The sequence below is a fragment of the Apodemus sylvaticus genome, chromosome 17 (assembly GCF_947179515.1).
Source record: "Apodemus sylvaticus chromosome 17, mApoSyl1.1, whole genome shotgun sequence".
NCBI lineage: Eukaryota > Metazoa > Chordata > Mammalia > Rodentia > Muridae > Apodemus > Apodemus sylvaticus.
Genome location: NC_067488.1, coordinates 42,922,414 through 42,947,349, shown reverse-complemented (window position 1 = coordinate 42,947,349; position 24,936 = coordinate 42,922,414). Strand labels below are relative to the sequence as shown.

The 24,936-nt window shown below is 46.4% G+C and overlaps 1 protein-coding gene across 1 annotated transcript in view; it reads left to right on the top strand.

Moving 5' to 3' along the window:
• The first annotated feature begins 315 nt into the window (after positions 1 to 315).
• LOC127667339 (maestro heat-like repeat family member 5) overlaps positions 316 to 24,936 on the top strand; it is a 61,933-nt gene continuing 37,312 nt past the window's right edge. Inside the window, exons 1-6 of the mRNA XM_052160346.1 lie at positions 316 to 323; positions 389 to 564; positions 1,362 to 1,507; positions 2,331 to 2,459; positions 20,351 to 20,510; positions 21,589 to 21,641. Coding sequence (XP_052016306.1) covers positions 316 to 323; positions 389 to 564; positions 1,362 to 1,507; positions 2,331 to 2,459; positions 20,351 to 20,510; positions 21,589 to 21,641 — 672 coding nt within the window. The remainder of the gene's footprint in view (positions 324 to 388; positions 565 to 1,361; positions 1,508 to 2,330; positions 2,460 to 20,350; positions 20,511 to 21,588; positions 21,642 to 24,936) is intronic.

Here is a 24,936-nt window from a genome sequence, read left to right as displayed (position 1 = left end):
TCTCCAATTGACAGTATGTTTGGGTTTGAATTTGTTTTTGGTGTTGCATGTTCAGAAATCTTTCACTGTCATCAAATTTTTGAGGCTCCAACATGCAGTTATATGATACCCCACCGTGGGGTCAGACCCTAGTCTAAGAAGATTTGGCTTATTCAACAGTGTCCTAGAGCCTCAAGGTAAACACACACATACACATACACACACACACACACACACACACACACACACACACACACACTCTTCAGGCTCACCAGACCACTAAACAGAAGGACAGACACCTGGAAGGACACTGCAGAGCCTTATCCAGTGTAAAGCATGCCAATGTGCCCAGCACGTAACCACACATAAATGCACATGATGCTTATACATGGAACTTGCTCCATTTCAGAATCCCCTCCCACGTTTCTGTTTCTACGAAGGAGTCATCAACATGCACCAGGGAATCACCAGACTATACCTCCAGGGACAGAGATCCCCACGCTACCACCATCCTCTTGTGCAGATCCAAGGGCAGCCAGACTTCCCTGGAGCACCAGTTATTTATGGAGGAGGCCTACAACTCAGGTGAGGGTAGCCCAGACAACAGGCCGCACCCAGGCCCTCCCAGAAGTGGCCCTGAGGATGAGGGGTAGATGGAGCTCCTCTCTAAGACTTTGGGTATCACAAAGGCTGTGGACATGCCCAGCTCTCTGTGTGCCCCTCACTTGTTCTTGCCTCCTGAAACACCAACAAAATAAATAAAATGCCCTTTCCTCCTCTGAGCCACACCTCCTCTCCACCCACACCATTTATACCTCAGAAGTTCAGTTTAGACATGAACTTCTCTTTCTGGAATGTTTTTCTCTTCGTTCCAGTGCCAAAGGGTATCAAGTGACCAAATAGACAGTTGGAAAAAAAAACAAAGAATTTTTGTATGGAAGGATAAAGAGATTACTTTTTGAGTGGATTTGTGATTATATGGGTGGATGTATTGCTAAATGGATCAAATATGTATTAATAGATAGTAGTTAGCTAGGTGTAGGAATGGGTGGATTTCAGAATACCCAAGTAGATGGCTGGTTAAACAAATATGAAATGAACAGACATGGGATGAAGAGCTAGATCACTGGATATATAGAAATCAGGATGAATTGATGAGTATTGGTGGGTAGATAGCTGGATGAGTGAATAGAGGGAAATATGAATGAGAGAATGAGAATATGCAGATGAGAATGTATTCCTGCTCTGTCCCACCTTAAACCCCATGAAGGACCACATGGAGGCAAGACTCTCAGGTGACTTCCCAATGTGTCGGGCTCTAACTTTCATTGCATGCTTGTCCCTCCTTAGCCACCCAACCCTATGCTTCTTGTCATCTTTAGCCATCTGCTTCAAGATGCTCCGAGACATAGGCACCGCAGACCTTCTCCAAATCAAGTACATCACCAAGAAGATAAAGAAGATGGCTCAGAGGTCCCCCAACCTGGTGATGGAAACCATCTACGACTTCTTCAAAGACAACCCAGAGGTGGTGTTGCTTAGGCCCCTGGGGCAAGCACGGGGACCATGGGGGAGTACTGGATCCCAAGCGAGACTCAGCCCCTGAATTTAAGTGGGAAAGTTACATCCTTCTGGCAAAATCTCAATCTCCTTGCATGCCAGTAGGCTAAGGAGGGAGGGAGGGAAAGGTACCCACTTCCCTTTACCTCAGAGCAGACTCAGGAGGCAGAGATCATGACTGCCGCAGATGAAGAACTATGACTTTGGGAAGAGGAGGATTTGCCTAAGGTCACAGAACCAGTAAATGGTAGAAACTGGTGGGAGAATATGTGGGTGGATGGGAGGTGGGCAAATGCACGGATGATGGATTGATGGGCGGATGGCTGGATATAATGGATATAGGGTTGGGTAGCTAGATTGGTGGGTAGATAGCTATAGTGACTGATGGAGAGGTGGGTTGATATAGGGAGGGAAGAAGGGAAGTATAGGTAGAGAGTAAACATGGAGATGGAAGCATTCATTTATGAATGCCTGAATGCATAAATGCATTTAATGCATGGATGAGGAAAATCTGCCTACACGTTGATGAAGAGATGACCTCACTTTGAAGGTGGAGTTTTTAAATCCACAGCAGTTCCCTGAGGACAGGCGAGCTCTTCTTCTTCCTCAAGTCTGTAGGCCAGGCTCAAGGTTAGCACATGACAGGTGTCTCCTAAGAATTGCCAAATGGCTGTGTCCACGTGTGCTCCCTCCCTCCAGCCTCCTTTCATATCCTCTCAAACAGTGTTCTCCTTGGCATCCGCTGTCACTGTCAGACGCCATGGCCTCAATCTAGCCTCTGTCCTCCACAGATGTCCTGCCGACACAGATTCCGGCTGTTCCAGGTCCTGGTGGCAGTCATTGGAGCCCTCGAGGTCTTGGAGGAGACCTGGCAAAAGTGCTTCATGCAGCTGGCCCTGGAGCACATGGCCAAGTCCACGGTAGGCCGCCCACTCATGGCACACACGCTGGTTCCCCAAGGGCTTCCAAAAGCCCTTTAGTCAGGTGCCTGGGGTCCAAAGCATGTAGCTGCATGGTTCCAAGCTCTCCCGTCCACGTGTTTTCTGTTTATTCTTGTCCTTAAAATGGCCTCTTCAGCAGAACCGTCTCATGCAGGACCCTGCTAGACCCATACACAAAAACCAACCATCCCTCTCAGAATGTCTCTTCCTTCCCCAATGCCCATACCCCAGCATCTGGAAGAACTATCGCCAGCTTCACCCACCCCTTGAGCTCCTGCCTCTTGGGTGCCTCTGCTTGATGGAAACATACAAGCTTGGGATTCAGCTGCCCCAGCCCACCAAACCAGGTGTGAACCAGAAATATCAATGGCCTCGTACTGTTCTAAAGGCCTTAATGGCTTCCAGGGGCCTGAGACAGGTGGATTTCTCCAGATCCGCTGACCCTGGGGAGTCCATGGTGAGCTACTTTATACACACAGCACAAATGGTGTTCAGGGAACAGTGACTGTCACCAAGGTGTACCACACTCCAAGCTACAACCTTCTACAAGGGAGCCCAGGCTTATTTCTCTGTCCATATCACACTGAATAGCTCAGAAGGTTCACGTCATAAGGAGAAGGTTTGTAATAACATACTTGCTGCAACATCCAAACTGTGGCCTGGCACAATGTCATCCAGTGGAAGCCATCCTAACACAAGGGCAGGAGGCAGGAGGCAGACAAAGAGAGGTTCTGAGAGAATCGGAGTATGGTAAGTAACTAGATAGAAATTGCCCCCAGGTTACCGGTAATAAGGCACAGGTTGGACAGGGCCCATGGATGCAGAGTTATAATCTAATGGCTATACAATGCTAACACACCCATCAGGATGGAAAGAACCTTGGCTCGCTGGGTGTTTCGCACAGCCCAGAGATCAGCCAGCTTACTAGGTGGTTATTATTACAGAAAGAGGTGTGTCCAGCCTACCAAGAGGTTCTTATGTGCAATTTAACAGAAAGAATGATGGGGGCTCACAGAGTTGGGGGGAATTGTCAGTCTAGGTTGTAGAGAACTACTTGATGAGCTGCCTGGTTGAACAGCCTTGGTGTGGACTGCAGAGGAAAAAGAGCAAAGACTGTGTCCACTTAATTCCTTTATTCAAGTTTTTTTTTTCATCATTGTGAAGTATATTGGATTCATCGAGGAACTGCACAACAGAAGCCAACTCTTAACAGTGAGTGTCTGTGATACCAGCACATGAGAAGCTGAGGCAGGAGGATCACCATGAATCTGAGGCCAACCTGGACCACACTGCTCCAGGCCAGCCTGAGCTGCAGAGTAAGGCCCTGTCTCGAGAAACTGAAAGAAAACAAACAAGCCAACAAAACCGTTACACACACAGGTGCAGCTGCAGGCTTTCTGCAGTAACGCCCTAGAGCAGGAACCGCAGCCAGAGGTGAGGGCTACAGGTCAGCCTGGGACATCTTCTCCCTGGAGTAGACAAGGACGCTCCTGAGGCTTTCTGACACAGAGCTGGGGGTTGGCAAGCTGAGTGTGGGCTTGGTGAGGGGGCCAGGGCCACTCAACATTTTCTGCCTCTGAACATATCGAGATGTGCCCCCCCACCTCTGCACCACAGGGCTTGCCGCAGTGGCTCATACTGTCCAAGCAGAGATAGTCTTCAGCCAGTCCGAAGCCCAGGACGCACACATTCTCTGGCAGTTTCTTCAGCAGGAACATTTGAAAGGTCCAATTTTGAGTGCTCAGTTTCTAGGACTCTTTCCATTCTCTTGTAGCATGGACTGAAATAAGCTCACTGTCCCTCTGGTCTTTGTGCCCTCCGTGTGGCTCTTAAAATTCCGAGCCGGCTGAGCCCAGGTCATTCATATGTCCTGTTTTCTCTCCAAAAACCCAGCATGGCTTTGCCTTGCATGCTCCAGACTTCTACACTGAGTCTAACCACAGAGCCATGGCCACGGCCATGTGTCCTCAGTCTGGCAGCAGTATCTGATTCCAGAAAACTGCTGAGCGTCCTGTACTGGTGACAGCGTCCCTCTGCTCTGTGTCAATGCTGATACACAGAACTCCCTCTCCACGCTTCTTGCCTCCTCTCCCCCCCATCCCATCTCTCTGGGCTGAAAGTTCGCAACATTCCAAATCTCCCACCAATCACTGTGGTGCTGCCTCTAGAACTTTTGGGAGCAAACAGTTCTATTTCTTAGGATTGACTCTGTACAAAAAATAAAAAATAAAAAAATTTAAAAACCAGGTTTAGCTGTGACACATAGAAACACGTGCCTCGTGCAGGCTGCTTTTATCTAGCCTCGTTCTTCCTTCTTGCACAGCTACCACTAATCATCTTCCTCTCGAAAGCAGTTTCCTGTCCATTTTCATGTTGTTGTTGTTGTTGTTGTTGTTGTTTTTAATGTATTGTTTAATCTAGATTCCAGGTACAAGGCAAGACAAGTGACATTCATTTCTCCCTTTCTGGCTTATTTCACGTGATCTCCTGTTACATCTATTTTCCTGCAGAAATGGAATCAGGCAGACATCCTTTGTGTGTCTGAATAAAAGCCCACTGTGTGTTAAGGGTGCGTTTCCTTTATCCATTCATCTTCCGATGGAGAACAAAGCCAACAAGTTCATACCTTGGCCGTTGCAAACAGTACCATGTAAACATGTCACATGCCTCTGTGGTAGGTTGGCCCAGGAGTGATAAAGTTGGATCACGTGGCACATCTCCTTTTAGTTCTTCAAAGAACGGCCATACTTATGTCCACAGATGCTGCTCAAGTATAATTTCACCAACTAACTGCATAAGCCCCACCCCTACCAGCATCCTCACCAGGACTTGTTGATCTTGATGGTGCCCTGTGTTATATAGGTTTTATTGTCAACTTGGCAGAGGCTAGAATCAACTGGGAAAAGAAAATTCCTTCCAATTGGCCTGAGTATGTTTCTTTGGGGCATTGGCTGGACTGCTAGGATGGAGGAAGCTCCAGCCCACTGTGTGCAGTACCATCCCTAGGCAGAAAAGATAGCTAAGCAAAAGCCAAGTGACTGGGACAGCAAGCAGTGTCCCTGCATGGTTTTGCCTTCACTTCCTGCTTGAGTTCCTGCCCTGACTTCCCCCACAAGCCAAAGAAACCCATTTCTACTCTAAGTTGATTTCAGTCGATGAGTGCTTCATCACAGCAGCATATAAGCAAACTATACCACAACCATTCTCTGTAGGATGATAGGGAATCTCAGTGTGGTTCTGACTTGGATTTCCCAGAGGGCTAAGGATGTTGAACTTTTTTCTTTCAGACGCTTATCGACCATTTGTAACTACTTCTTTTGAAAACTGCCTGCTCAATTCATTATTGGATGATTTGTCTTTTGGTGTTTAATTTTCTTAGCTCCTTAAATGCTCCCAATATTAATCCCCAGTCAGATGAATAGCTACCAGTGATTTCCCCCCCATCCTGCACGCAGACCTTTCACCCTGGTAATTGTTTCTTTTGCTGTGCCAAAGCTTTTTAATTTCATGCAATCCCATTTGTCAATTCTTACAGTTGTTTCCCCGAGCTCTTAGAGTCCCTTTCAAAAAGCCCTTGCCTGTGCTTATGTGAACAGGAGTTCCTGGAAAGAAGCTGTGTCTGCAGAGACTGATTAACTGACTACAGCCTTGTGGAGGGGACCGAGTGGTGCAAACCCAGAGCCTGGTTGCAGTTTATTGTGGGCTATCTTTAGCCTGCTAAACAGCTATTTCTTGCCCTCCTTCTGCATTAGAACAAATACCTCATCACTAAGAGATAAAGCCAGACCTAATAGTCTAGCAGATTAAAAAAAAAGAAAGAAAGAAAGAAAACCCTTTAGAATGTATTAATTTATCAAAACCCTAGACTTCCACCAACCAAGAAATGAGATGTTAGCAGCAGCAGCTAAGGCCTACAGCAGAGTTCCATCCTGCTGTAGCCCATTCTTCCTGCCCTACCCACCACCCTATTTGGAAAATAGCCCCCCTATTGCTATTCTTTTGTTTTGTCACTATAAAAAGTTCGTAAGAAATGCGACCTGCCTAAGACATGGAAATTTCAAGAAGGCTAAATCTGTGTTCTGGAACTCTGGTCACTCATACTCGACTCCAAAATAAACTACCCTTTATCCCCTTTGAGATGAGGGCTGTGTTTGTGTGTCAACGCCTCTGTCTTGAAGTATTTCCCCTATTTTTTCTTTTTCTAGCAATTTCAAATGGTCAGGTCTTCTGTGAAGGCTTTTGATCATAAATTGAATTTTATTCAGGTTGAGAGATGATCTAGTTTAAGACTTCCTCGTGGAGATAGCCAGTATTTTCCAACATCATTGGTTGAAAGCTGTTCTCTTCTCCACATATATTTTTGGCATATTTGTTATAAACCAAGTGGCTGTAGTGGGTTTATTTTGGGAGTCTCTACTCTATTCCATTGGTTGATTTGTCTGGTTTTGTATCAGGACCATGCTGGTTCTGTTTCTGTGGCCCTGTGGTATAATTTGAATACCTCTGCCATTGCCGTCGCTGCTTAGGGTTCTTTTGGCATTCAGCATATTCTGTGATTCCATATTTAAGGATGTTTTCTCTTTCAGTGGTGAACATCATTAATCTTTGATGGGGCTGTACTGAATCTGTGGGCTGCTTTTGGTAAGGTAGCCATTTTCATATTATTAATCCCATCCATCCATTAACGGTGAAAGGTCTGTCTTTTTGGTGCCTTCTTGAAATTCCTTAGGCAGTATTTCAAAGTTTTGATGCTATAAGTCTCTCTCTTCCTTTGTTAGGTTTATGCTTGGTTTTCATTACTGTTTTTGAGGCTATTTAAATAAGATTTGTTTTCTTGCTTTTTTTCTTAGCATGTGCATGCATCATCAGTATAAGGACATTATTGAGATAATGAAAACCGCTGATTTTTATATGTTGATTTTTATATCTGCTACTTTGCTAAGTATTTGCCAGATTGAAGAGTTTTCTACTGGTATCTTTAGGGTTTTTAGCGTAGAGCAGTGGTTCTCCACCTGTGAGTCACAGCCCTGTTGGGGGTCAAACAACAGTTTCTCACAGAGGTCCCATATCAGATATTTACATTACAATTCCTAACAGTAGCAAAATTACAGTTATGAAGCAGCAGTGAAACAATTTTATGGTTGGAGGTCACCGCAGCTTGAGGAACTGTATTAAAGGGTCGCAGCATCAGGAGGGTTGAGAACCCCTGGTGTAGAGAATCGTGTCATCTGCAAATAAGATGAAGGCCATTTGAGTTCTTTTTTTTTTAATTTTTTTTATTCGATATAATTTATTTACATTTCAAATGATTTCCCCTCTTCTAGCCCCCCCACTCCCCGAAAGTCCCGTAAGCCCCCTTCTCATCCCCTGTCCTCCCACCCACCCCTTCCCACTTCTCCGTTCTGGTTTTGCTGAATACTGTTTCACTGAGTCTTTCCAGAACCAGGGGCCACTCCTCCTTTCTTCTTGTACCTCATTTGATGTGTGGATTATGTTTTGGGTATTCCAGTTTTCTAGGTTAATAACCACTTATTAGTGAGTGCATACCATGATTCACCTTTTGAGTCTGGGTTACCTCACTTAGTATGATATTCTCTAGCTCCATCCATTTACCTAAGAATTTCATGAATTAATTGTTTCTAATGGCTGAATAGTACTCCATTGTGTAGATATACCACATTTTTTGCATCCACTCTTCTGTTGAGGGATACCTGGGTTCTTTCCAGCATCTGGCAATTATAAATAGGGCTGCTATGAACATAGTAGAGCATGTATCCTTATTACATGGTGGGGAATCCTCTGGGTATATGCCCAGGAGTGGTATAGCAGGATCTTCTGGAAGTGAGGTGCCCAGTTTTCGGAGGAACCGCCAGACTGATTTCCAGAGTGGTTGTACCAATTTGCAACCCCACCAGCAGTGGAGGAGTGTTCCTCTTTCTCCACACCCTCTCCAACACCTGCTGTCTCCTGAATTTTTAATCTTAGCCATTCTGACTGGTGTAAGATGAAATCTTAGGGTTGTTTTGATTTGCATTTCCCTAATGACTAATAAAGTTGAGCATTTTTTAAGATGCTTCTCCGCCATCCGAAGTTCTTCAGGTGAGAATTCTTTGTTTAACTCTGTACCCCATTTTTTAATAGGGTTGTTCGGTTTTCTGGAGTCTAACTTCTTGAGTTCTTTATATATATTGGATATTAGCCCTCTATCTGATGTAGGATTGGTGAAGATCTTTTCCCAATTTGTTGGTTGCCGATTTGTCCTCTTGATGGTATCCTTTGCCTTACAGAAACTTTGTAATTTTATGAGGTCCCATTTGTCAATTTTGAGTTCTTTTTTTGATTTGGTTTTTTCGAGACAGGGTTTCTCTGTGTCACCCTGGCTGTCCTAGAGCTCACTCTGCAGACCAGGCTGGCCTCTAACTCAGAAATCCGCCTGCCTCTGCCTCCCAAGTGCTAGGATTACAGGCGTGCGCCACCACCACCCGGCTGCCATTTGAGTTCTTAATCTCTTCCTCATGTCACTTGTTTCTACATCATAACTTTGTACCCTCACAAGTGATTCAAGCTCTATGCTCGATACAAGTGTAAACAGCAGATGTGTTTATCTTGTTCTTGATGTTAGGGGAAATGCCCTGAGCCGGTTTCATTTATTAGAATGTTCACTGTAGATTTGAGTGTCCGGCCTCTATTATGTTGAGTCCTACCTTCTTCAGAGCTTTTATTATGGAGGGATGTGAATGTTATCAGTTGCCTTTTCTGCATCTTTGATCGCGTGATTTCCATCCCTGATTTTATTTACATCCTGTAGACACTTTATTGATTTCCATATATTAGACTATCCCTGAAGTGAAACCAACTTGGTGATGGTGTATGATTTTTCATGGTTACTGTTTGTATCTATTGCTGTGAAGAGATATCATGACCAAGGTAACTTATTTAAAAAAAAAAAAAAAAGCATTTAATTGGGGGCGGGGGACTACTTACAGGATCAGAGGGTTAGTTTGTTAATATTGTGACAGAACAGGATGGCATGTTTCTGGAGAAGTAGCTGAGTGCTTTGCATCCTGCCAGAGAGAGAGAGAAAGAGAGAGAGAGAGAGAGAGAGAGAGAGAGAGAGAGAGAGAGAGAGAAGAAGAAGAAGAAGAAGAAGAAGAAGAAGAAGGAGGAGGAGGGAGACAGGAAAGGAGAGGAGAGGAGAGGAGAGGAGACCCTGGGATGGGCTTTTGAACCTGCAGAGGTCACTCCCTGCAACACGCCTCTTCCACCAAGGACACACCTCCTAATCCTTCCCAGCAGTCCACCAACTGGGAACCAAGCGTGCAAATATATGAACCTATGGGAGCTAATCTCGTTCAAGCCACCACACTCCGTTCCCTGGCCCCCACAGGCTTGTAGCCTTATCATAATGCAAAATGCATTCAGACCAGCTTCAGAAGTCCCCATTGTCTACAGTCTCAGCACTGTTTAAAGTCCAAAGTCTCCTCTGAGACTCAGAGGAATCTCTTAACTGGAACTCTGTGTAAAGCAGATCGCACACTTCAAACATACAATGTCACAGTATATACATTAAATTCCAAAAAGGGAGGGAAGGGAGCACGGTGAGGAGATCCTGGGTCAAAGCAAATCCAAAGCCCAGCTGGCAAATGACACACTCCGCATCTCCTGCCCAACGTCAAAAGGTTCTTTGGAACTCCAACAGCTCCAGCTTTGTTGACTGCAACACAGTTCTCCCTCTTGGCGCCATTCCAGGCCCAGTCAGCAGCTCTCCTTGGCAGGTATCCCATCTCCGACATCTTGAGGTCTCCAACACAACCCTGGCTTCATCTTCAAAGCTTCACACGATGGCCTCTCCAGGTGTCCACACAAGGACTTCCCTGACCCACGCTTGCCTGTAGCAGCTTTCCTTAACTGGAGAGGAAAATTCCACATCCCTTTCCCATAAGCTTTACTCAAAAACCAGAGCTACGTGGCCAAAGTTTAGGAGTTCTCCTGATTGCTGGGGCTGGAACCCTGGGTTACACTTGTATCAGCTTTCCTGTGTCCGTGGTTTCATTTGCTACTTTAGCAGTCCTTTAATTCCTTCTCACAAACTGAAAGTTTAGCTAGCTGGGATCTTGCCCTGAGGTTAGCACTCTTTTTATTCCATTTAGCATCAGACTTTTTATCTCCTTCAGCCCAGGACCTCACTGCATTTCCTTTTGCCCCTTTTCTCCTCAAACTGTGCTTTCTCTATTTCTCATTACCCTGTTTGCTCTTTTTCATTGTAGATCTGCTTACCAGTGGGCACTAATAACCACAGGGTGCACAGGATACAGTCAATACTAAAGTCTTGACATCTCCTCTACTAGTAGCATTAACCCAAAACTCTTCAATTTAGCCTCTGGAAGATTTTGAGGACAAGGGCAAAATTCAGCCACATTCTTTGCCAAAATATCACAAGAATGAATGGTCTGTAATATTCTTCTCTAAAACCTCCTGGGCTTGGGCCCCAGTACTGCACATCACCCTCAGCACCACTGTCTTCCATATTCCTACTATAGTTCTGTACGTGCATTAACACGGTCATCCACTTTTCCAGTTCAAAGTCCCCAAATCTTCCCTATTCCTCCAGACAACAGCATGGTCAGGACTGTCAGTAATACTCTACTCCCTGGTCCCAACTTCTCGCCTTAGTCACTGTTGCTATGAAGAAACACCATGGCCAAGAAAATCTTTACAAAAGAAAGCTTTTAATTGAGAGGCTTGCTTACAGTTTTGGAGGGTTAGTTCATTGTCATCATGGAGGGGAGCATTGTGGTAGGAAGACAGACATAGTGCTGGAGACGTAGCTGAGAATTCCATATCCTGATCCACAGGTAGCTGTGTTATGCCCAGTTCTCGGGACCCTTAGAAGAACGCCAGGAATTGCGAATCCGATGTAAAAACAAAGAGCTTTTATTTCTTGAGTCAGACCGGGATCACAAGCCTATCCCACTGCTCAGGTTAGGGATGTGATGTCTGTGTCCAGGGGCTCAGAGCATATATACACACATATGCATAGGCAGGGATCCTCAAACTTTAGGGCTACATGACTAGGGAGGTGATAAGGGAAAGCCATTCTTCAAAACTGATAACAGTCAGACAGCGAGGCGGAACCATGCAGCTGGGAGGGGGACCTTTCTGGCCTGGGAAGTAACTTTATGGTGCTATCGGGAGCTTAGTGTATTTTACAAACTGGTCACAGCTGTCTGGGAACACTTAATTGTCCTTCCCTTTTGGTCTAAGAGTGGGCCTCTTATCAGTTTAAGGATGCTTGGTCCTTGGTCCCTTCAAGGGCAGGAGCCATCTGCACTGGAGAAATGTTGGTTATCTATCAAGGAGAGTGTCAGCCTCGGTGACACAGAGGCTAGGGTATGTTGCTTTTTGTCTGTTCCCAAGGCTGGCATCTGCCCCCCTCTGGGGGGTCGTTAGGGGGAAGGGAGTGCCACCATGAAAAGGAGAATTGCAATATTATGGTGCCAGGCTGGGCCCTCTCTGTTTGCCTTCTCCAAAAGGCTGGAGACATCTATGCTGGCAAAGAGGGGGAGGGGAGCTCTAACTGCGTACCCACAAGTGGTGGGAAAGTGCAGAGGCAAATTCCCTACACCTCTTCATCAGGCAGAGAGAGAAAGAGGGGGGGAGAGAGGGAGGGAGGGAGGGAGGGAGGGAGAAATCTGCTGTTAACTTTTGAAACGTCAAAACTCATCTCTGACAAAACACCTCTTCCAACAAGGACACACCTCCTCCAACAAAGGCACACTTCTAATCCTTCCCATCTGTCTTAGTCAGGGTTTCTATTCCTGCACAAACATCATGACCAAGAAGCAAGTTGGAGAAGAAAGAGTTTATTCAGTTTACACTTCAACATTGCTATTCATCACCAAAGGAAGTCAGGACAAGACATCACACAGGGCACGAACTTGGATGCAGGAGCTGATACAGAGGCTGTGGAGGGGTGCTGCTTACTGGCTTGTTTCTCACAGCTTGTTCAGCTTGCTTTCTTATAGAACCCAAGACCACCAGCCCCGGTGTGGTGTGGCACCACCCACAATGGGCCTTCCCCCTTGATCACTCATTGAGAAAATGCTGGATCTCATGGAGGCATTTCCTCAACTGAGGCTCCTTTCTCTGCGATAACTCCATGTGTCAAGTTGGCACACAAAACCAGCGAGTACACCAACAGTGTACTAACTTGGAACCAAGCATTTAAATATATAAAAATATGGAAGCCGTTCTCATTCAAACCGCCACAATATTAATGTGTTCTTGAATTTGGTCTGATAGTATTTTATTGAAAGTTTTTCTATGTTCATTTGGGAACATTGTCTCTCTGACTCTGTTTCTCTTTCTGTGTGTGTGTGTGTGTGTGTGTGTGTGTGTGTGTGTGTGTGTGTGTGGTCATACCTTTATATGATTTTAGGTATTGTTTTAAGGTTTGATTAAAACAATTGATTAGGTGATTAGGCTTAAGTGTGATGTGTCCCTCACTGGTTCATGTCTTTGAACATTTGGCCCCTTGATGGTGGTTCTGTTTTAGAAGTTGTAAGACCTTAACCATGCGGGGCTTTGTTATAGAAAGGGGGCCACCAGAAAGCAGGCCTTGAAATTATAGGCTTGACCTACACTGTCTCATGTTCTCTCTGCTTTCTAACACACCAAGACGTACAGAATCCACCCCCAAGTTGCATCATGTTTTCCCCACCATGAGGACCAACCCTCTCAAACTGAACCTGAGCTAATCTTCCACTGAGTTCTCTTTGTAGATACTGTGTTACAGCGATGTAAAAAGTAACTATCTCGGACATCAGGTGGCTTTGTAGAATGAGCTTGGTATCCCCCCTCTCCGTGGAATGGGACCATCTGAGGAGTCCTGATGTTAATTCTTTAAAGGCCCACAGGTGGGTGGCCAGATCTGGGATTCCCTGGTCAGGAGGCTCCTCCCTACTGTCTCTTCTCTACTGCTTATTCTACATCTGTTCGGGTTGTTTCTGGCAACTTGATTTAATTTTGTCAGGTCCATGCGTTTCTGGGAATTTATCCATATCTTCTCAAGTCGTCCCTGATGATCCTCTGAATTTCACTGGCGTCGGTTATAATGTCTCCCTGCCCCCACCTCATCTCTACCTTTTCCATTGTTTCTTCTCTCCTTCTTTTGGTTAGTTTTGCTAAGAGTTGCAGGTGTCTCTGCAGCCTTCATAGCAGCAGAGTCATGAACTGGGGGCGGGGGATGCGTGGTGGGGGAGGCCAAGAAGACAGTTCAGCTCAACAGGACTCAGTAGCTGCCTTCTTTCAAACTTCAGGGGTCTGACCCCCCAAGTGGTTTGTTTTAGGGTTATTAAAGCACAGCATGATCTGTTTTTTTTTTAAAAAAAAACAGATTGTTTTTTGTGATGACCAGCTAAATTCCACATGAACAACACAACTTACCTAAAATCTCTTTGAGAGGAACAAAGTTGATTAAATCCAAATCAGCTCTGGCTGCATTGAAACTCTGTTAAAGTACCTTGGCATCCTCGTAAAGATAGGGTCTATAGATTAACTAACAAATGCAAGGCAATGGAATGGGTCTAGAGGAGGGTCTGGTGGCAGAAAGCCTGCTGCCTCACAGACTGTGCTAAGGTCACCAGGCTAGAAAGCATATCTACCCGGGACTGCTGGGCTGACCGTTTCCATGCTTTCTCTTGAAACATCACTGAGTGTTTAACATTATTCCAAGTGCCCCCACATAAGAGTTTGCAACACTGTATCTTGTCAGAAAACCAGCTCATTCCGAATCACGGGGTCTTTCTGGTGTCTAGAGTCCCTGTGTTACTTACTTCCTCCCCATCTTTACTTCTCAGTCCCATCCCTTCTAGTAGCTTACTCTTGTTCTCTAAGAGCTTGAGATACATTGTTGAGCTTTTTATTTGAGTTTTTTCTCGTTCTAGTGGTGGTGGTGGTGGTGGTGGTGGTGGTGGTGATGGGGTGGAGGTGGTAGTGGTGGTGGTGGTTGTTTTTTAATGTAAGCACTTGCCCATGAACTTACATTTTAGAAACACCTTTGCTGTATTCCTGGGAAGCTATGTTTTCATTTTCATTTGATTTTTATGAATTTTTAAAAATTTCTTCAGCAGCCAGGCGATGGTGGCACACACCTTTAATCTGTTTCCAACACTTGGGAGGCAAAGGCAAGCAGATTTCTGAGTTCAAGGCCAGCCTGGTCTACAGAATGAGTCCTAGGACAGCCAGGGGTACTCAGAGAAACCCTGACTCAGAGGGAAAAAAATTCAGCAACTCACATCTAGAGTGTACCATTTAGCTAACATATGTTTGTATGGTTTCTGTAGTGTCTCTTGAGATTTCTTTTCTCGTTTTGTTCTATTATGATCTGATAAGGTGCTATGCATTTATTTCAGGTTTTCATGTACATACTGACTTGTCCTATAAACTCTCAGTGGAATTTGTTTTGGAGAAAACTCTGTAGTGCTCTTTCTCCATTTCTCTGTTGTCTTTATTTATCCGTTAATTTTTGAGGGAAGGCTGGTGAGTGTGGTATCTGGGTTGTCAACTCTTTCCTCCTGGTGCTCAAAGAGGCTTTCAAGAAGCCAAAGAGGCCCTGAGAAGTCTGGTGAGGTCTGATCAGCTGGGCTTTGAGATGGCATTTTCTTCTTGAATATCCAGACCTGTGTCTTTTTTTCTTCCGTAGTCCTGGCTTTTTTAATCACTGGGTGATTCTTCCTTAGGCATGTCTGTTTGGGGTTCTAAATTACTCTTGCTCTAGGATGCCCTCTCTTTCCTTTCCTTTGGGGGTTTTCCACTATACTACTCACTAAATAGGTTTTCCTGGGCCTTCTTCCATTTGTATTCTAGCCCCTTTTGGTTCTCATTGGTTCTACAATTGGTTCTACCCATTGGTTCTCATATTTGGTTTTGTAGTTATCCCTCAGAATTCCCACAACTTAAGACAATGCTTATTTGTTCTTTTATTGGTCTCTGAATATAAGATTGCTTCGGCGGGCACACACCTTTAATTCCAGCACTTGGAGGCAGAGGCTGCCAGATCTTTGTGAGTTCAAGGCCAACCTGGTCTATAGAGTTCATTCCAGGACAGCCAGATCTCTTTTACACAGAGAAACCCTGTCTCAAAAGAAAACATATCTCTTCAACCTTGTGTTAAATTCCTTTTTTTTTTCCTGGCTTGGCCTCCTGTATTGGTGATTCTTCGTTTCCAGGGTTCTCTGTTTCGTTTCCAGCATTTCTGTTCAACTCTTGTTCTGCTGGTTGTTTTCAAACATTGTTTTCTTACTGATCTCCTCGGTGTTCCTGACTCTCCTGCCCGGGTTCTGCAGTGTCTTTCAACTTCTTTATCTGTTCATTTCAGACCACTTGACTGCTGCTTCATATCTTTTTATTAATACATTGCACGTGAACCCTCTCCACATCTTTGATTTAGTAGCTGAAGAGTCATGGTCTTTTGCAAGAGTGACACTGCCTTGCTTTCCCATGATTCTTGTGTTCCTGTGCTGTGCGGTTTGCTCATCTATTGGGGCATTCGCTCCTTCCGACTTTATTCTGGAGTCTTCCTAGCCTTTCTCTTTGAGGGTTAATTCCCAAGCACCACTAGGAGAAGAGAAAACAAATTACTATAACAGCAACAACACCAAACCAAAGCAGATAAAGAAACATAATTGAAATCAATTAAAGCTAACTACTATGCCACCAATAACTTTAGAAAAGAAAATGGCAAAAAATGATATAGGTAGAGTAAGCTGTCAAGGTACACTAGTCAAGGTAAGCAATAATATGTCAATAATAATAATAATAAATGAAATTGGGCTGGAGAAAAGGCTCTGCAGTCAAAGCTCTGATTGCTCTTCCAGAGGCCCTGAGTTCAACTCCCAGCAATCAACCACATGGTGGCTCACAACCATCTGTAGGGGGATCTGATGCCCTCTTCTGGTGTGTCTGAAAACAGCAACAGTGTACTCACATACATAAAATGAAATAAGAGGACAGGAAAGGGGAGACTGAAGAAGGTGAGAAAGAGGGAGGGGGCAAAAGATGAAAATCTAAACCGGAAAGAACAATTTGTAAATAATAGTAAACAAAGAGGGGTGTGAAATACTAACGCTTTTTTTACAAGTAAAATAGAATAACCAAACCTGGACTGGTGAGCTGGCTTGATGCCAATCTAGAGATCTGAGTTGTATTCTTGGAACCCACATAGAGCTGAAACAGAAAGTCAGCTCCCCAAAACTGTCCTCTGACCCCCACATGCATACCTGTGGCACGCGTGCCCACACACTGTACACATATACAAACTAAGATTTTTTTTTAAAAGATTTGTTTTCATTTTTTAATTGTGTGTATGCATGCATGTATATGTGCGCCCATGTGTGTGTGCGCGCGCATGTGCATGTGCTCGAGTGCGCGAGTGTGTACATGCATGCGCGCTTGCAAGTGTGTGCATGTGTGTGTGTGTGTGTGTGTGTCCAAGCGCCTAAAGAGGCTTGGCTCCCTACTAGAGTTATAGATGGCTGTGAGCTGCCCATCATGAATGCTGGGAACCGAACTTGGGTTCAACAGTATGTGTCTTAACTGTTGAGCCATCTCCCCAGCCTCCAGGACCCCTCCTGATCTTTATTTCTCTAATTTTATAACACACACAAACGAGACTTTGCCCTCACCTCATCCCACCCCAATCTAGGGGTGTGGGTGGCGGGGGGAGGGGGGACGGGGAGGAGCCAGGCTGGGGCTTAGTTTATTTCTGTTCCCTGTACAGCTTGTCTTTCTCTGTCACCTCTTCCGAGAGTCCTGCTGCTCCTCGCTCTTCCTCTTAGGAATAAAAATCCGCCCCCTCTCTCCATTACTGTGACACTTCTCATTCACAGTCACACGCTACACGTCACCTTTTCAGAAGTCTAATTTTCAAGAGATCTCGATTCTGTTCACAAAGTCTCCCTCCTTCATTCCCTGTCTGGGTGTTAGGGGAAACCAGCCTCTGGTCCTCACCTTCCCACCTCAGGTGCTGCAGGAGCCTGCGACCTTGGAGGTGTGTAGGTGGCTCCAACGCCCAGCAGCTCTGAGGCTGTAGGCACCAGCAAGGCATCCCCCAAACCAAGGAGGCTCTGACACACTCTACCTCTTGGTGGCCTCCATCTCTGCAGGCTGGACTCAGTCCCCAGGCTGCCTGCCCACCTTTAGACACTGTCACCTCGACAGCTGTCATCCCCTTTCCGCTGACCGGCAACCACAGACCAGGACGCCCACAACCACCACCCCGTCTTCACTTAATTATCTCACGCAGCTAAGGGAACTCAGGGGAAGACTCTCTCAGCATATTCATGTGTTGCAAGAGAAACTGCAAAGCATACAGAGGAAAATGTGCTTGGAAGATGTGTGGCGAATACCTGCCCTCTTCAGGTATTCCCAATCTCCAGAACCTTCTCTGGGTTGAGCTATCAAGGAATCTGTGAACCCTGACCTTTCTGGTTCCTGTGCAGACTCTTAATTCCTGTAAGTGGCCTGGCCGGGAGAGCCATCAAGGACTTTCTGCTCAGGCACTTCCTGCTGCTGTGAGTAACATTCTTCCCTACAGGGCCTAGGGCAGGAACTCCCTGGAATAAGGAGGTCATATGACCCACCATGGGACCAGGGCAGGTCTAAAGGTCTCTGACCTGCTCCAAGACAAACAAGCAGAGAAAGACAGGGGTGTCTGCAGCCTGCCTGCCTTGGGGAATGTGGTTGGTTCATCCCTGCTGTTAATCTGGCACACCTGGGAACAGGGAACCTCAACTGAGGAGCTGCTTCTATCAGTCTGGGCTTTGTGCTTGTCTGTGGGGCGTTTTCAGGACTGCTAAATTTTTGGAGGAGGGCCTAGCCCACTTGGGGCAGTACCACCCCTAGGCAGCTGGACCTGGGCTAGATAAATAAGGTAGCGGACTGCGAACCTAGGAGAGAGCCAATAAGCAGTATTCTTCCAGTTTCTGCTTCAAGCTCCGGTCTTGAGTTCCTGCTTTGGCTTTCCTACGTGATGTGTTGTAACCTACAAGGTAAAATAAACCTTTCCCTCCCCAAGTGCTTTGGTCACAGCATTTATCATAGCAACAGAAAGCCGGCTAGGATGCGTGAGATAATTCTAGGTCTTGTGCTCTGCCATGTGTGAAGAGGGGCCTGTGAGTGAGGAACCATGGGTAAAAACAAAGGGTGTATGTTGCCGTAGCATGCGTGGCTTGTTGCATCCAGGGAGGTCACCTCCTCTTCTCGTTACGGTGACATCAGTCAGCTTTCACTTTTTAGCGTGAGTACAGGGTCATGGTGGCCACGTGTGTGTGCACACATGCTCCCATGCACACGAGGGCCACAAGTCCCTCTTGTGACATTCCTCAGGAGGATAGTGTCTCTGGAGACATTGTCCCTCACAGGGACATGGAGATCACTGATTTTGACAGGCCAGCCAGTCCTGGAGACCCACCCTTCCCTGTCTCCCCAGCACGAGGCTTGCAAGCATACATCGCTGTGCCCTGCTTTTTATATGGGTCCTGTGAGTTGAACTCGGGTCCGTGCACAGTGAGTACTGTATCAACTGAGCGGACCCCTTTGCCCTTAAAGAGATTTTACCTGATGTGCTGGTCTGTGTTCAGCCTCTAGCCTTCTCCAGTCAGTTGTTTCTGGCTTGTACTGGGTAGTAGGCTGTGTGCTTTCGTCACCGTCATGCCCTGTGTGGCTTGTCCTCCCACCCCTCACTGCCACAGTAGTTCCAAAGGTTAGGGAACCTAGATGGTGCATCCTCCAGATGCAGGGATGGTGCTGAGTGAGGGGGCAGATCTCAGTGTTCCCTGCTGCTGGCACAGCCCTAGGTTTTCAGTTCCCTTGTCCTTCAATTCCTGGCTTTCAGAACATGACTACTGTCACTCCCTCTTTTTAATCTCCTAAATATAGTTTTAGGCGAAGGACTTCTGTAATGTTTTAGGGGGGTTTGGGGGACTTTTGTTTGTTTGTTTTTAATTGCAAAATCAGATTCAATCCAGTGTGTTAACGAGAGGCCCTAACAAACCGTGCCTATAATAGGCTATAAGTGGTATATGAATTTCATAGGATAATTTCCTGCAACACAGGGGGAGAGTAGGAGGGGGAGGAGCTCAGACATCTATCCCTACTGATGCTGCCAAACCATCAGATTCAAGCAGGCAGCTGTACCCTGCTGGATCCACCTCTCTCCAACCCCACCGAACGGCACCCTGAGTGGGCGGGAGCAGATTTGGCAAAACATAGCCCACTTGCTGGGAAGCTCATTGTGTGGCACCCAGCTGAACTGCAGGCACTGGGCTCCTAGCTGTCTGGGAAGGACCCTCCGGCAGGCAGACAGGGAGCTGCTTGGCTGGACTCTGCAGTGGTGCTTTACACACATTGGCTGTCCAGGCTGAGATCTTAAGGTGGAAATATGGCCTCTGTTCAAAACTCACGGTGACAAAGAATTGGGGGTAGGGGCAGGTAGTGGCGATTGATGTCCTGAGCTGCCTGGGCTCCATGGGAAAGGTGACATTAGCCAGAAGGCCCTATGAATGGGTGTCCTGAAGGCAGGCTTGGGAGGGGGCTTACATGGATTTGACCGGAACAAGAGGGATTGGCACGGGAGGGACAGAGCGGTAGCTAAGGCTGGGGAAGCAAAGACAGCACTTGTGTTCTGGGCTCTAGAAAGCCCAGCATCAGGAGGCAGCCCATCTCAGGGTCCCTTAGCCTGGATTCTATCCAAAAGATGGCTTGGTAAGAGCAGTACATGTGGAGTTGCCCAGTTTGGTACATATCACTCTCGCCCTGTTCCCTCTGTCCCCACCCCCTGCCTTGACCACCACCCTTCCTCCCCTGCCCAGGAACTGGATGATCTATATCAAGATGCAGCCAGCAATGTGTTACTGGCTCTCTGTCAGCATTCATGGCCGGCAGTGGCCAAGCACTTGGAGACGGAGTTCCTGACAGGCGTCTTCCCACACCGCAGCCTGTTGTATGTGATGGGCATCCTGTTCTCTCAAGGTACGCACTGTCATAGGAGGGATCAAGAGACAGGCAAGAGAAGATGGCCGCGAAGGGCCTCTGTGACCACCTTCTACCCATGGCTATAGTAGTTACACACGGGTCATGCACGCGGAAGCTCTAAGCCCCCACAGTCCAACCAGGCCTCTCAGCAGCTCTGAGCTCCATGCCCACAAGCCCTCAGTAGCTCTGGCCATTCTACGGTCCTTCCCATGGAAGTGGAGAGGACCTGTGTGCTACTGTCTGATAGAGTCACACTGTTGTTGGTCCGGGAGTTGACACAGACCTGTGAGATGAGAGTGTCACTCTGCCCTGACACCCACCTCCCTGTACTGGCTTTCAAGGCAGATGAGAATCCCAACTCAAAGAAGTAGCTTTGATGGCCAGAGTCACGGAGGTTGCCTTAACTCAGACCCTGAGCTTTCTGCCTGCTTCATTCATTCACTTCATTCATTCATTCTTTCCACACGCATGTGCTATCCTTTCAAAATGCCCAATCGAGAAGGCGCTAGCTGTGACAGGGTCAGCTGCCCAAAAGGCCACTATAAAGGGCTTCCAATAGGAGACAGGCAGTATGAGCCACATCTAGTCAGGCCTTGGTCAGCAGCCAACAAGGTCAGGCAGGAAGAAGAAGAAGGGGAGCTCCAAAGGTATTCTGGAAAGTTCATGCTCAAGCCTGAGATCAGGCAGGACCTGGCTTAGCTCATCCTCCCCCTGCTCTTTCCAATTTGACAGGCTGGATGGGGGGGGCCCTTCCAATCAGAGGGATCCCCAAAGCAAGCCCTCCCTACATGGTAGAATTCCTAATCTTCCTAAAAGGCCTTCGGGCCCACCAAGTGTCCCTTCCCAGCCTGACTTTTCCATACCTGGAGGGACCGCAGCATACCCCCAAAGGCCAGGCTTCCAAGGACCCCCCAGGATTCCAGCCCAGCTCTCTAGACCCTGCCCCCCATTCCAGCTCATGTTCTTCCTACTGGAGGCTACCCTGCCATATCCCTGTGGATCCCACCGGGCAGGAGCAGATGGTGTCTGGGGGATGTGCAAGGCCTGACCTGTAGCCTACCCTCTTTTCCCACAGAGGAGCTTCTCAAGAAAGAAGACAGAGAGAACTGGAAAGGTCTGCTTTCCCAGGTACAGAGGGAGCCTGTCACACCAAAATTTCTGAGGGATCTCAGCAAGCGAGAGACAGCAAGCTTACACCGGAGCCCCTGTGGTGGCCTTTCAGGAAAAGGGAAACAGGAAAGGTAGAGAGAAGGAAGGACTGGAGGGAAGAGGGGGAATATGGATGACAGGAAGGTAGACAGAGAGTCTGCACTTACAGATAAGCACACAGCTTAAGGGCAGGAGGTGGCTTGACCAAGGTCACCAGGGGGAGCCAGGATTTGATCTTTGTCTCTAGACACTTGGCATAGAGTAGATGCTCAACACAGACAGGAAATGTACCCACTCACCATGGGGGACTAGAAATGACACAGGGGCCAGAGTTAAGACTTGGGAAGAAGGGAGACAGGCTTGGGTGGACAGGTTGGGTGACAACCCCAGAAGCAGTCTCATGGCAAGCCCATCTCAGACCCTCTCCCAAGTGAGAGGTTGTGCTGGTTTGCAGTCCAAGGTTAACTACATATAACTGTGGCCTGGGCTATCTTTCTTTGCCTCTCTGTTGCTTACTTTGCTCATCTGTGAAATGGGTTAGAGGTGGTTGTGAAGGTCTTGTCCAGTGTGGAACCCAAGGGGCCCTGATCACTGCTGGGTGTAAGCACTGTGGCAGGAGGAGGCAGAGAAGCAGGAGTGGGGTGGAGAGATGAAACAGAATGGAAAGAACTATGTCACTGAGGACTGGAGGACCAGACGCAGCACCAGCCACATTCCTCTGATTGGCGGTCCTCGCTACGATGAATAGGACTGGCCTCTCTCTCTGCTCCACGTTGGCTGTGTGTCAACATCCAATCAACTTAGAAGGACTAAAACCAAACAGAAGGCTGCTATGATCAAAAGTTAAACTAGAGGTCAGTGTTAAAAATATATCTGAAAACATTCCAAGTGCTTGGAGATTAAACAACTCACTTCTCAGTAAAATGTAGGGAATAAAAACATCTGAAGAAAAGTTGGAAAAATATTTTAAGTGAGTGTTCATGAAAACATGTTTGGACATCCTGAGATACAAAAATCTTTTTTTTTTATATTAGTAAGGACGTAAAACTTAATTGTCAGAAGCTACCGAGAGAGAGCAAAATAAATAGAAAGAAGGAAAAATGCGCTCAGTGCAGAGGCAGGAGAATTGCCCTAAGTATGAGGCTAGCCTGGTCTACACAGCAAATACAAAGAAAGGAAAGCAAGTTCGTCACAAAGGATCACCACACTGCTTAAGAGGGGAAAATGTCTCTTTCAGCTCAGAGTAACTAACAATCGCACAGACACTCTCGGTATTAAAGGATTCCCTGCAAAAACGCAGACTTTCGGCACTGAAACAAGAAACAGTAGAAAGTCTCAGTAGTCCTTGAAGATGGCTTCCCGTTCCAAGCCAAGCCCGTTTTGCCAGCTGCGCAGCAAACAGCCCGGTCACTGAACGACTCCCTTGCAAGAGTAAAGGGTTTATCCATTAGCGGCCTAGTAAATGGACACAAGAAAGCAGGTCTGAAATCCACCTCCAAACCTGGGGAGAGGCGACTGGATCGCACTTCATCTTAAGGCCAATAGGTGTCGCCAGTCAGCTGACAGTGACTAAGAGGAGAGGAGGTCTGGCCTGGGCAGCAGGGCTGGAGAGATGGTTCAGTGGTTAAGAGCACTGACTGTGAAGGTCCTGAGTTCAAATCCCAGCAACCACATGGTGGCTCACAACCATTCGTAACAAGACCTGACTCCCTGGAGTGTCTGAAGACAGCCACTTACAGTGTACTTACATATAATAAATAAATCCTACATATAATAAATACTTACATATAACAAGTATAATAAATACTTACATAGGTGTAAGTTACATATAAAGTGTAATAAGTATAATAAGTACTTACATACAATATTAATTAATTTAAAAAAGTTCAAGGTTGTCCTTAGTTAAAAATAAATAAATAAGTAAATCTTAAACTTGGGGTTTTCCTGAGATTTGCTTCCAGCAAAGAAAATGCCCAGTTCTACCTGAGTTCTACCTGGAGGAATCCGATGGAGTTCTGTGACCCTGAGGTTCTGTGGACTCTGCACACACCTACAGAAAGTACATCCTACAGCAACCATCCTTGGCTCTAGCCTCAAACTAGAGTCAGAGTTAGAGATCTGAACCCACAACCCGACCCGATATCCGCCTTAGGAAGCCAGACAAGGGGAAGCCACCTGAACACAAGCCAATTAAAAACAACCAAATTCCAAATCCAAAAAAATAAAGTGAAGTTTGATGCAGGCAGCAGGTTGGATGGATCTCGGAAATAGTCACTTAGTGAGACAAAGCACACACTGAAGGACTCTAAATATAAGCAACTCCAGGTGGACACTAATTTATAATCGGAAAGGGCCATGCTGGTGGTGAGTCGCGGGTGCTCTGTGCTCAAAGCTAGAAGGAACATGAAGCTCGCACTTCTACTGTGTGTTCAAGTCTCTTGCACTCTGTGCTGTGAACTTCACGGGTACGAATAGAATGTTTTAAACAGCGACAAATCTCCACAAGAAAAGGGGCTTACACCAGCCCTGATGACCAGAGCTCAGTCTCCAGGACCCACATGAAGGAAAGAACTGACTCCCTCAAGCTGAGGATGGCTGTTCTGCCTCCATGTATGTGTGTGCATCATGTGTGTGCAGTACCTACAGAAAAGGGCAACGGATCTCCTGGAACTGGAGGTATATGTGGTTGTAAACCACTATGTGGGTGCTGGGAACTAAACTCAGTTCCTCTAGAAGGGTAGCCAGTGCTCTTAACCACTAAGCCATTTCTGTGGCGTGTGTGTGTGTGTGTGTGTGTGTGTGTGTGTGTGTGTTGTATATATGTTATGTACATATATGTTACATATATGTGTTACATACACAGAGAGGAGTTAAATACATGTATGTGTTATATAACACATATAACATACATAACACAATTTATATATCAATTTGGAATAGATAGGCTTCAAAGTTTCAAATATTCTGATTTTTCTAAGTGAAATGGTGGGACTATATAGTCCCCAGATGCTCTGAACAGTGTAGAGAACATGCATGGACAGAAACACTGACACTGCCCATGCTGCAGAGGCAGGTATGCACAAGTCCTGCAATCCATGCCACATCCGCTTGGGTCAGACTGGGCCACACACAGAGGAGATTGCAGAGCTATCAGGAGGAAAATGTTTAATTTTCAGAGTTTTGACATCTGCATTGCAGACAAGAGGCTCAGGTACTTACTCATCACAGTGAGCAGACAGAAGGTACTGGGTGAGAAGACGGGACCACCACACAC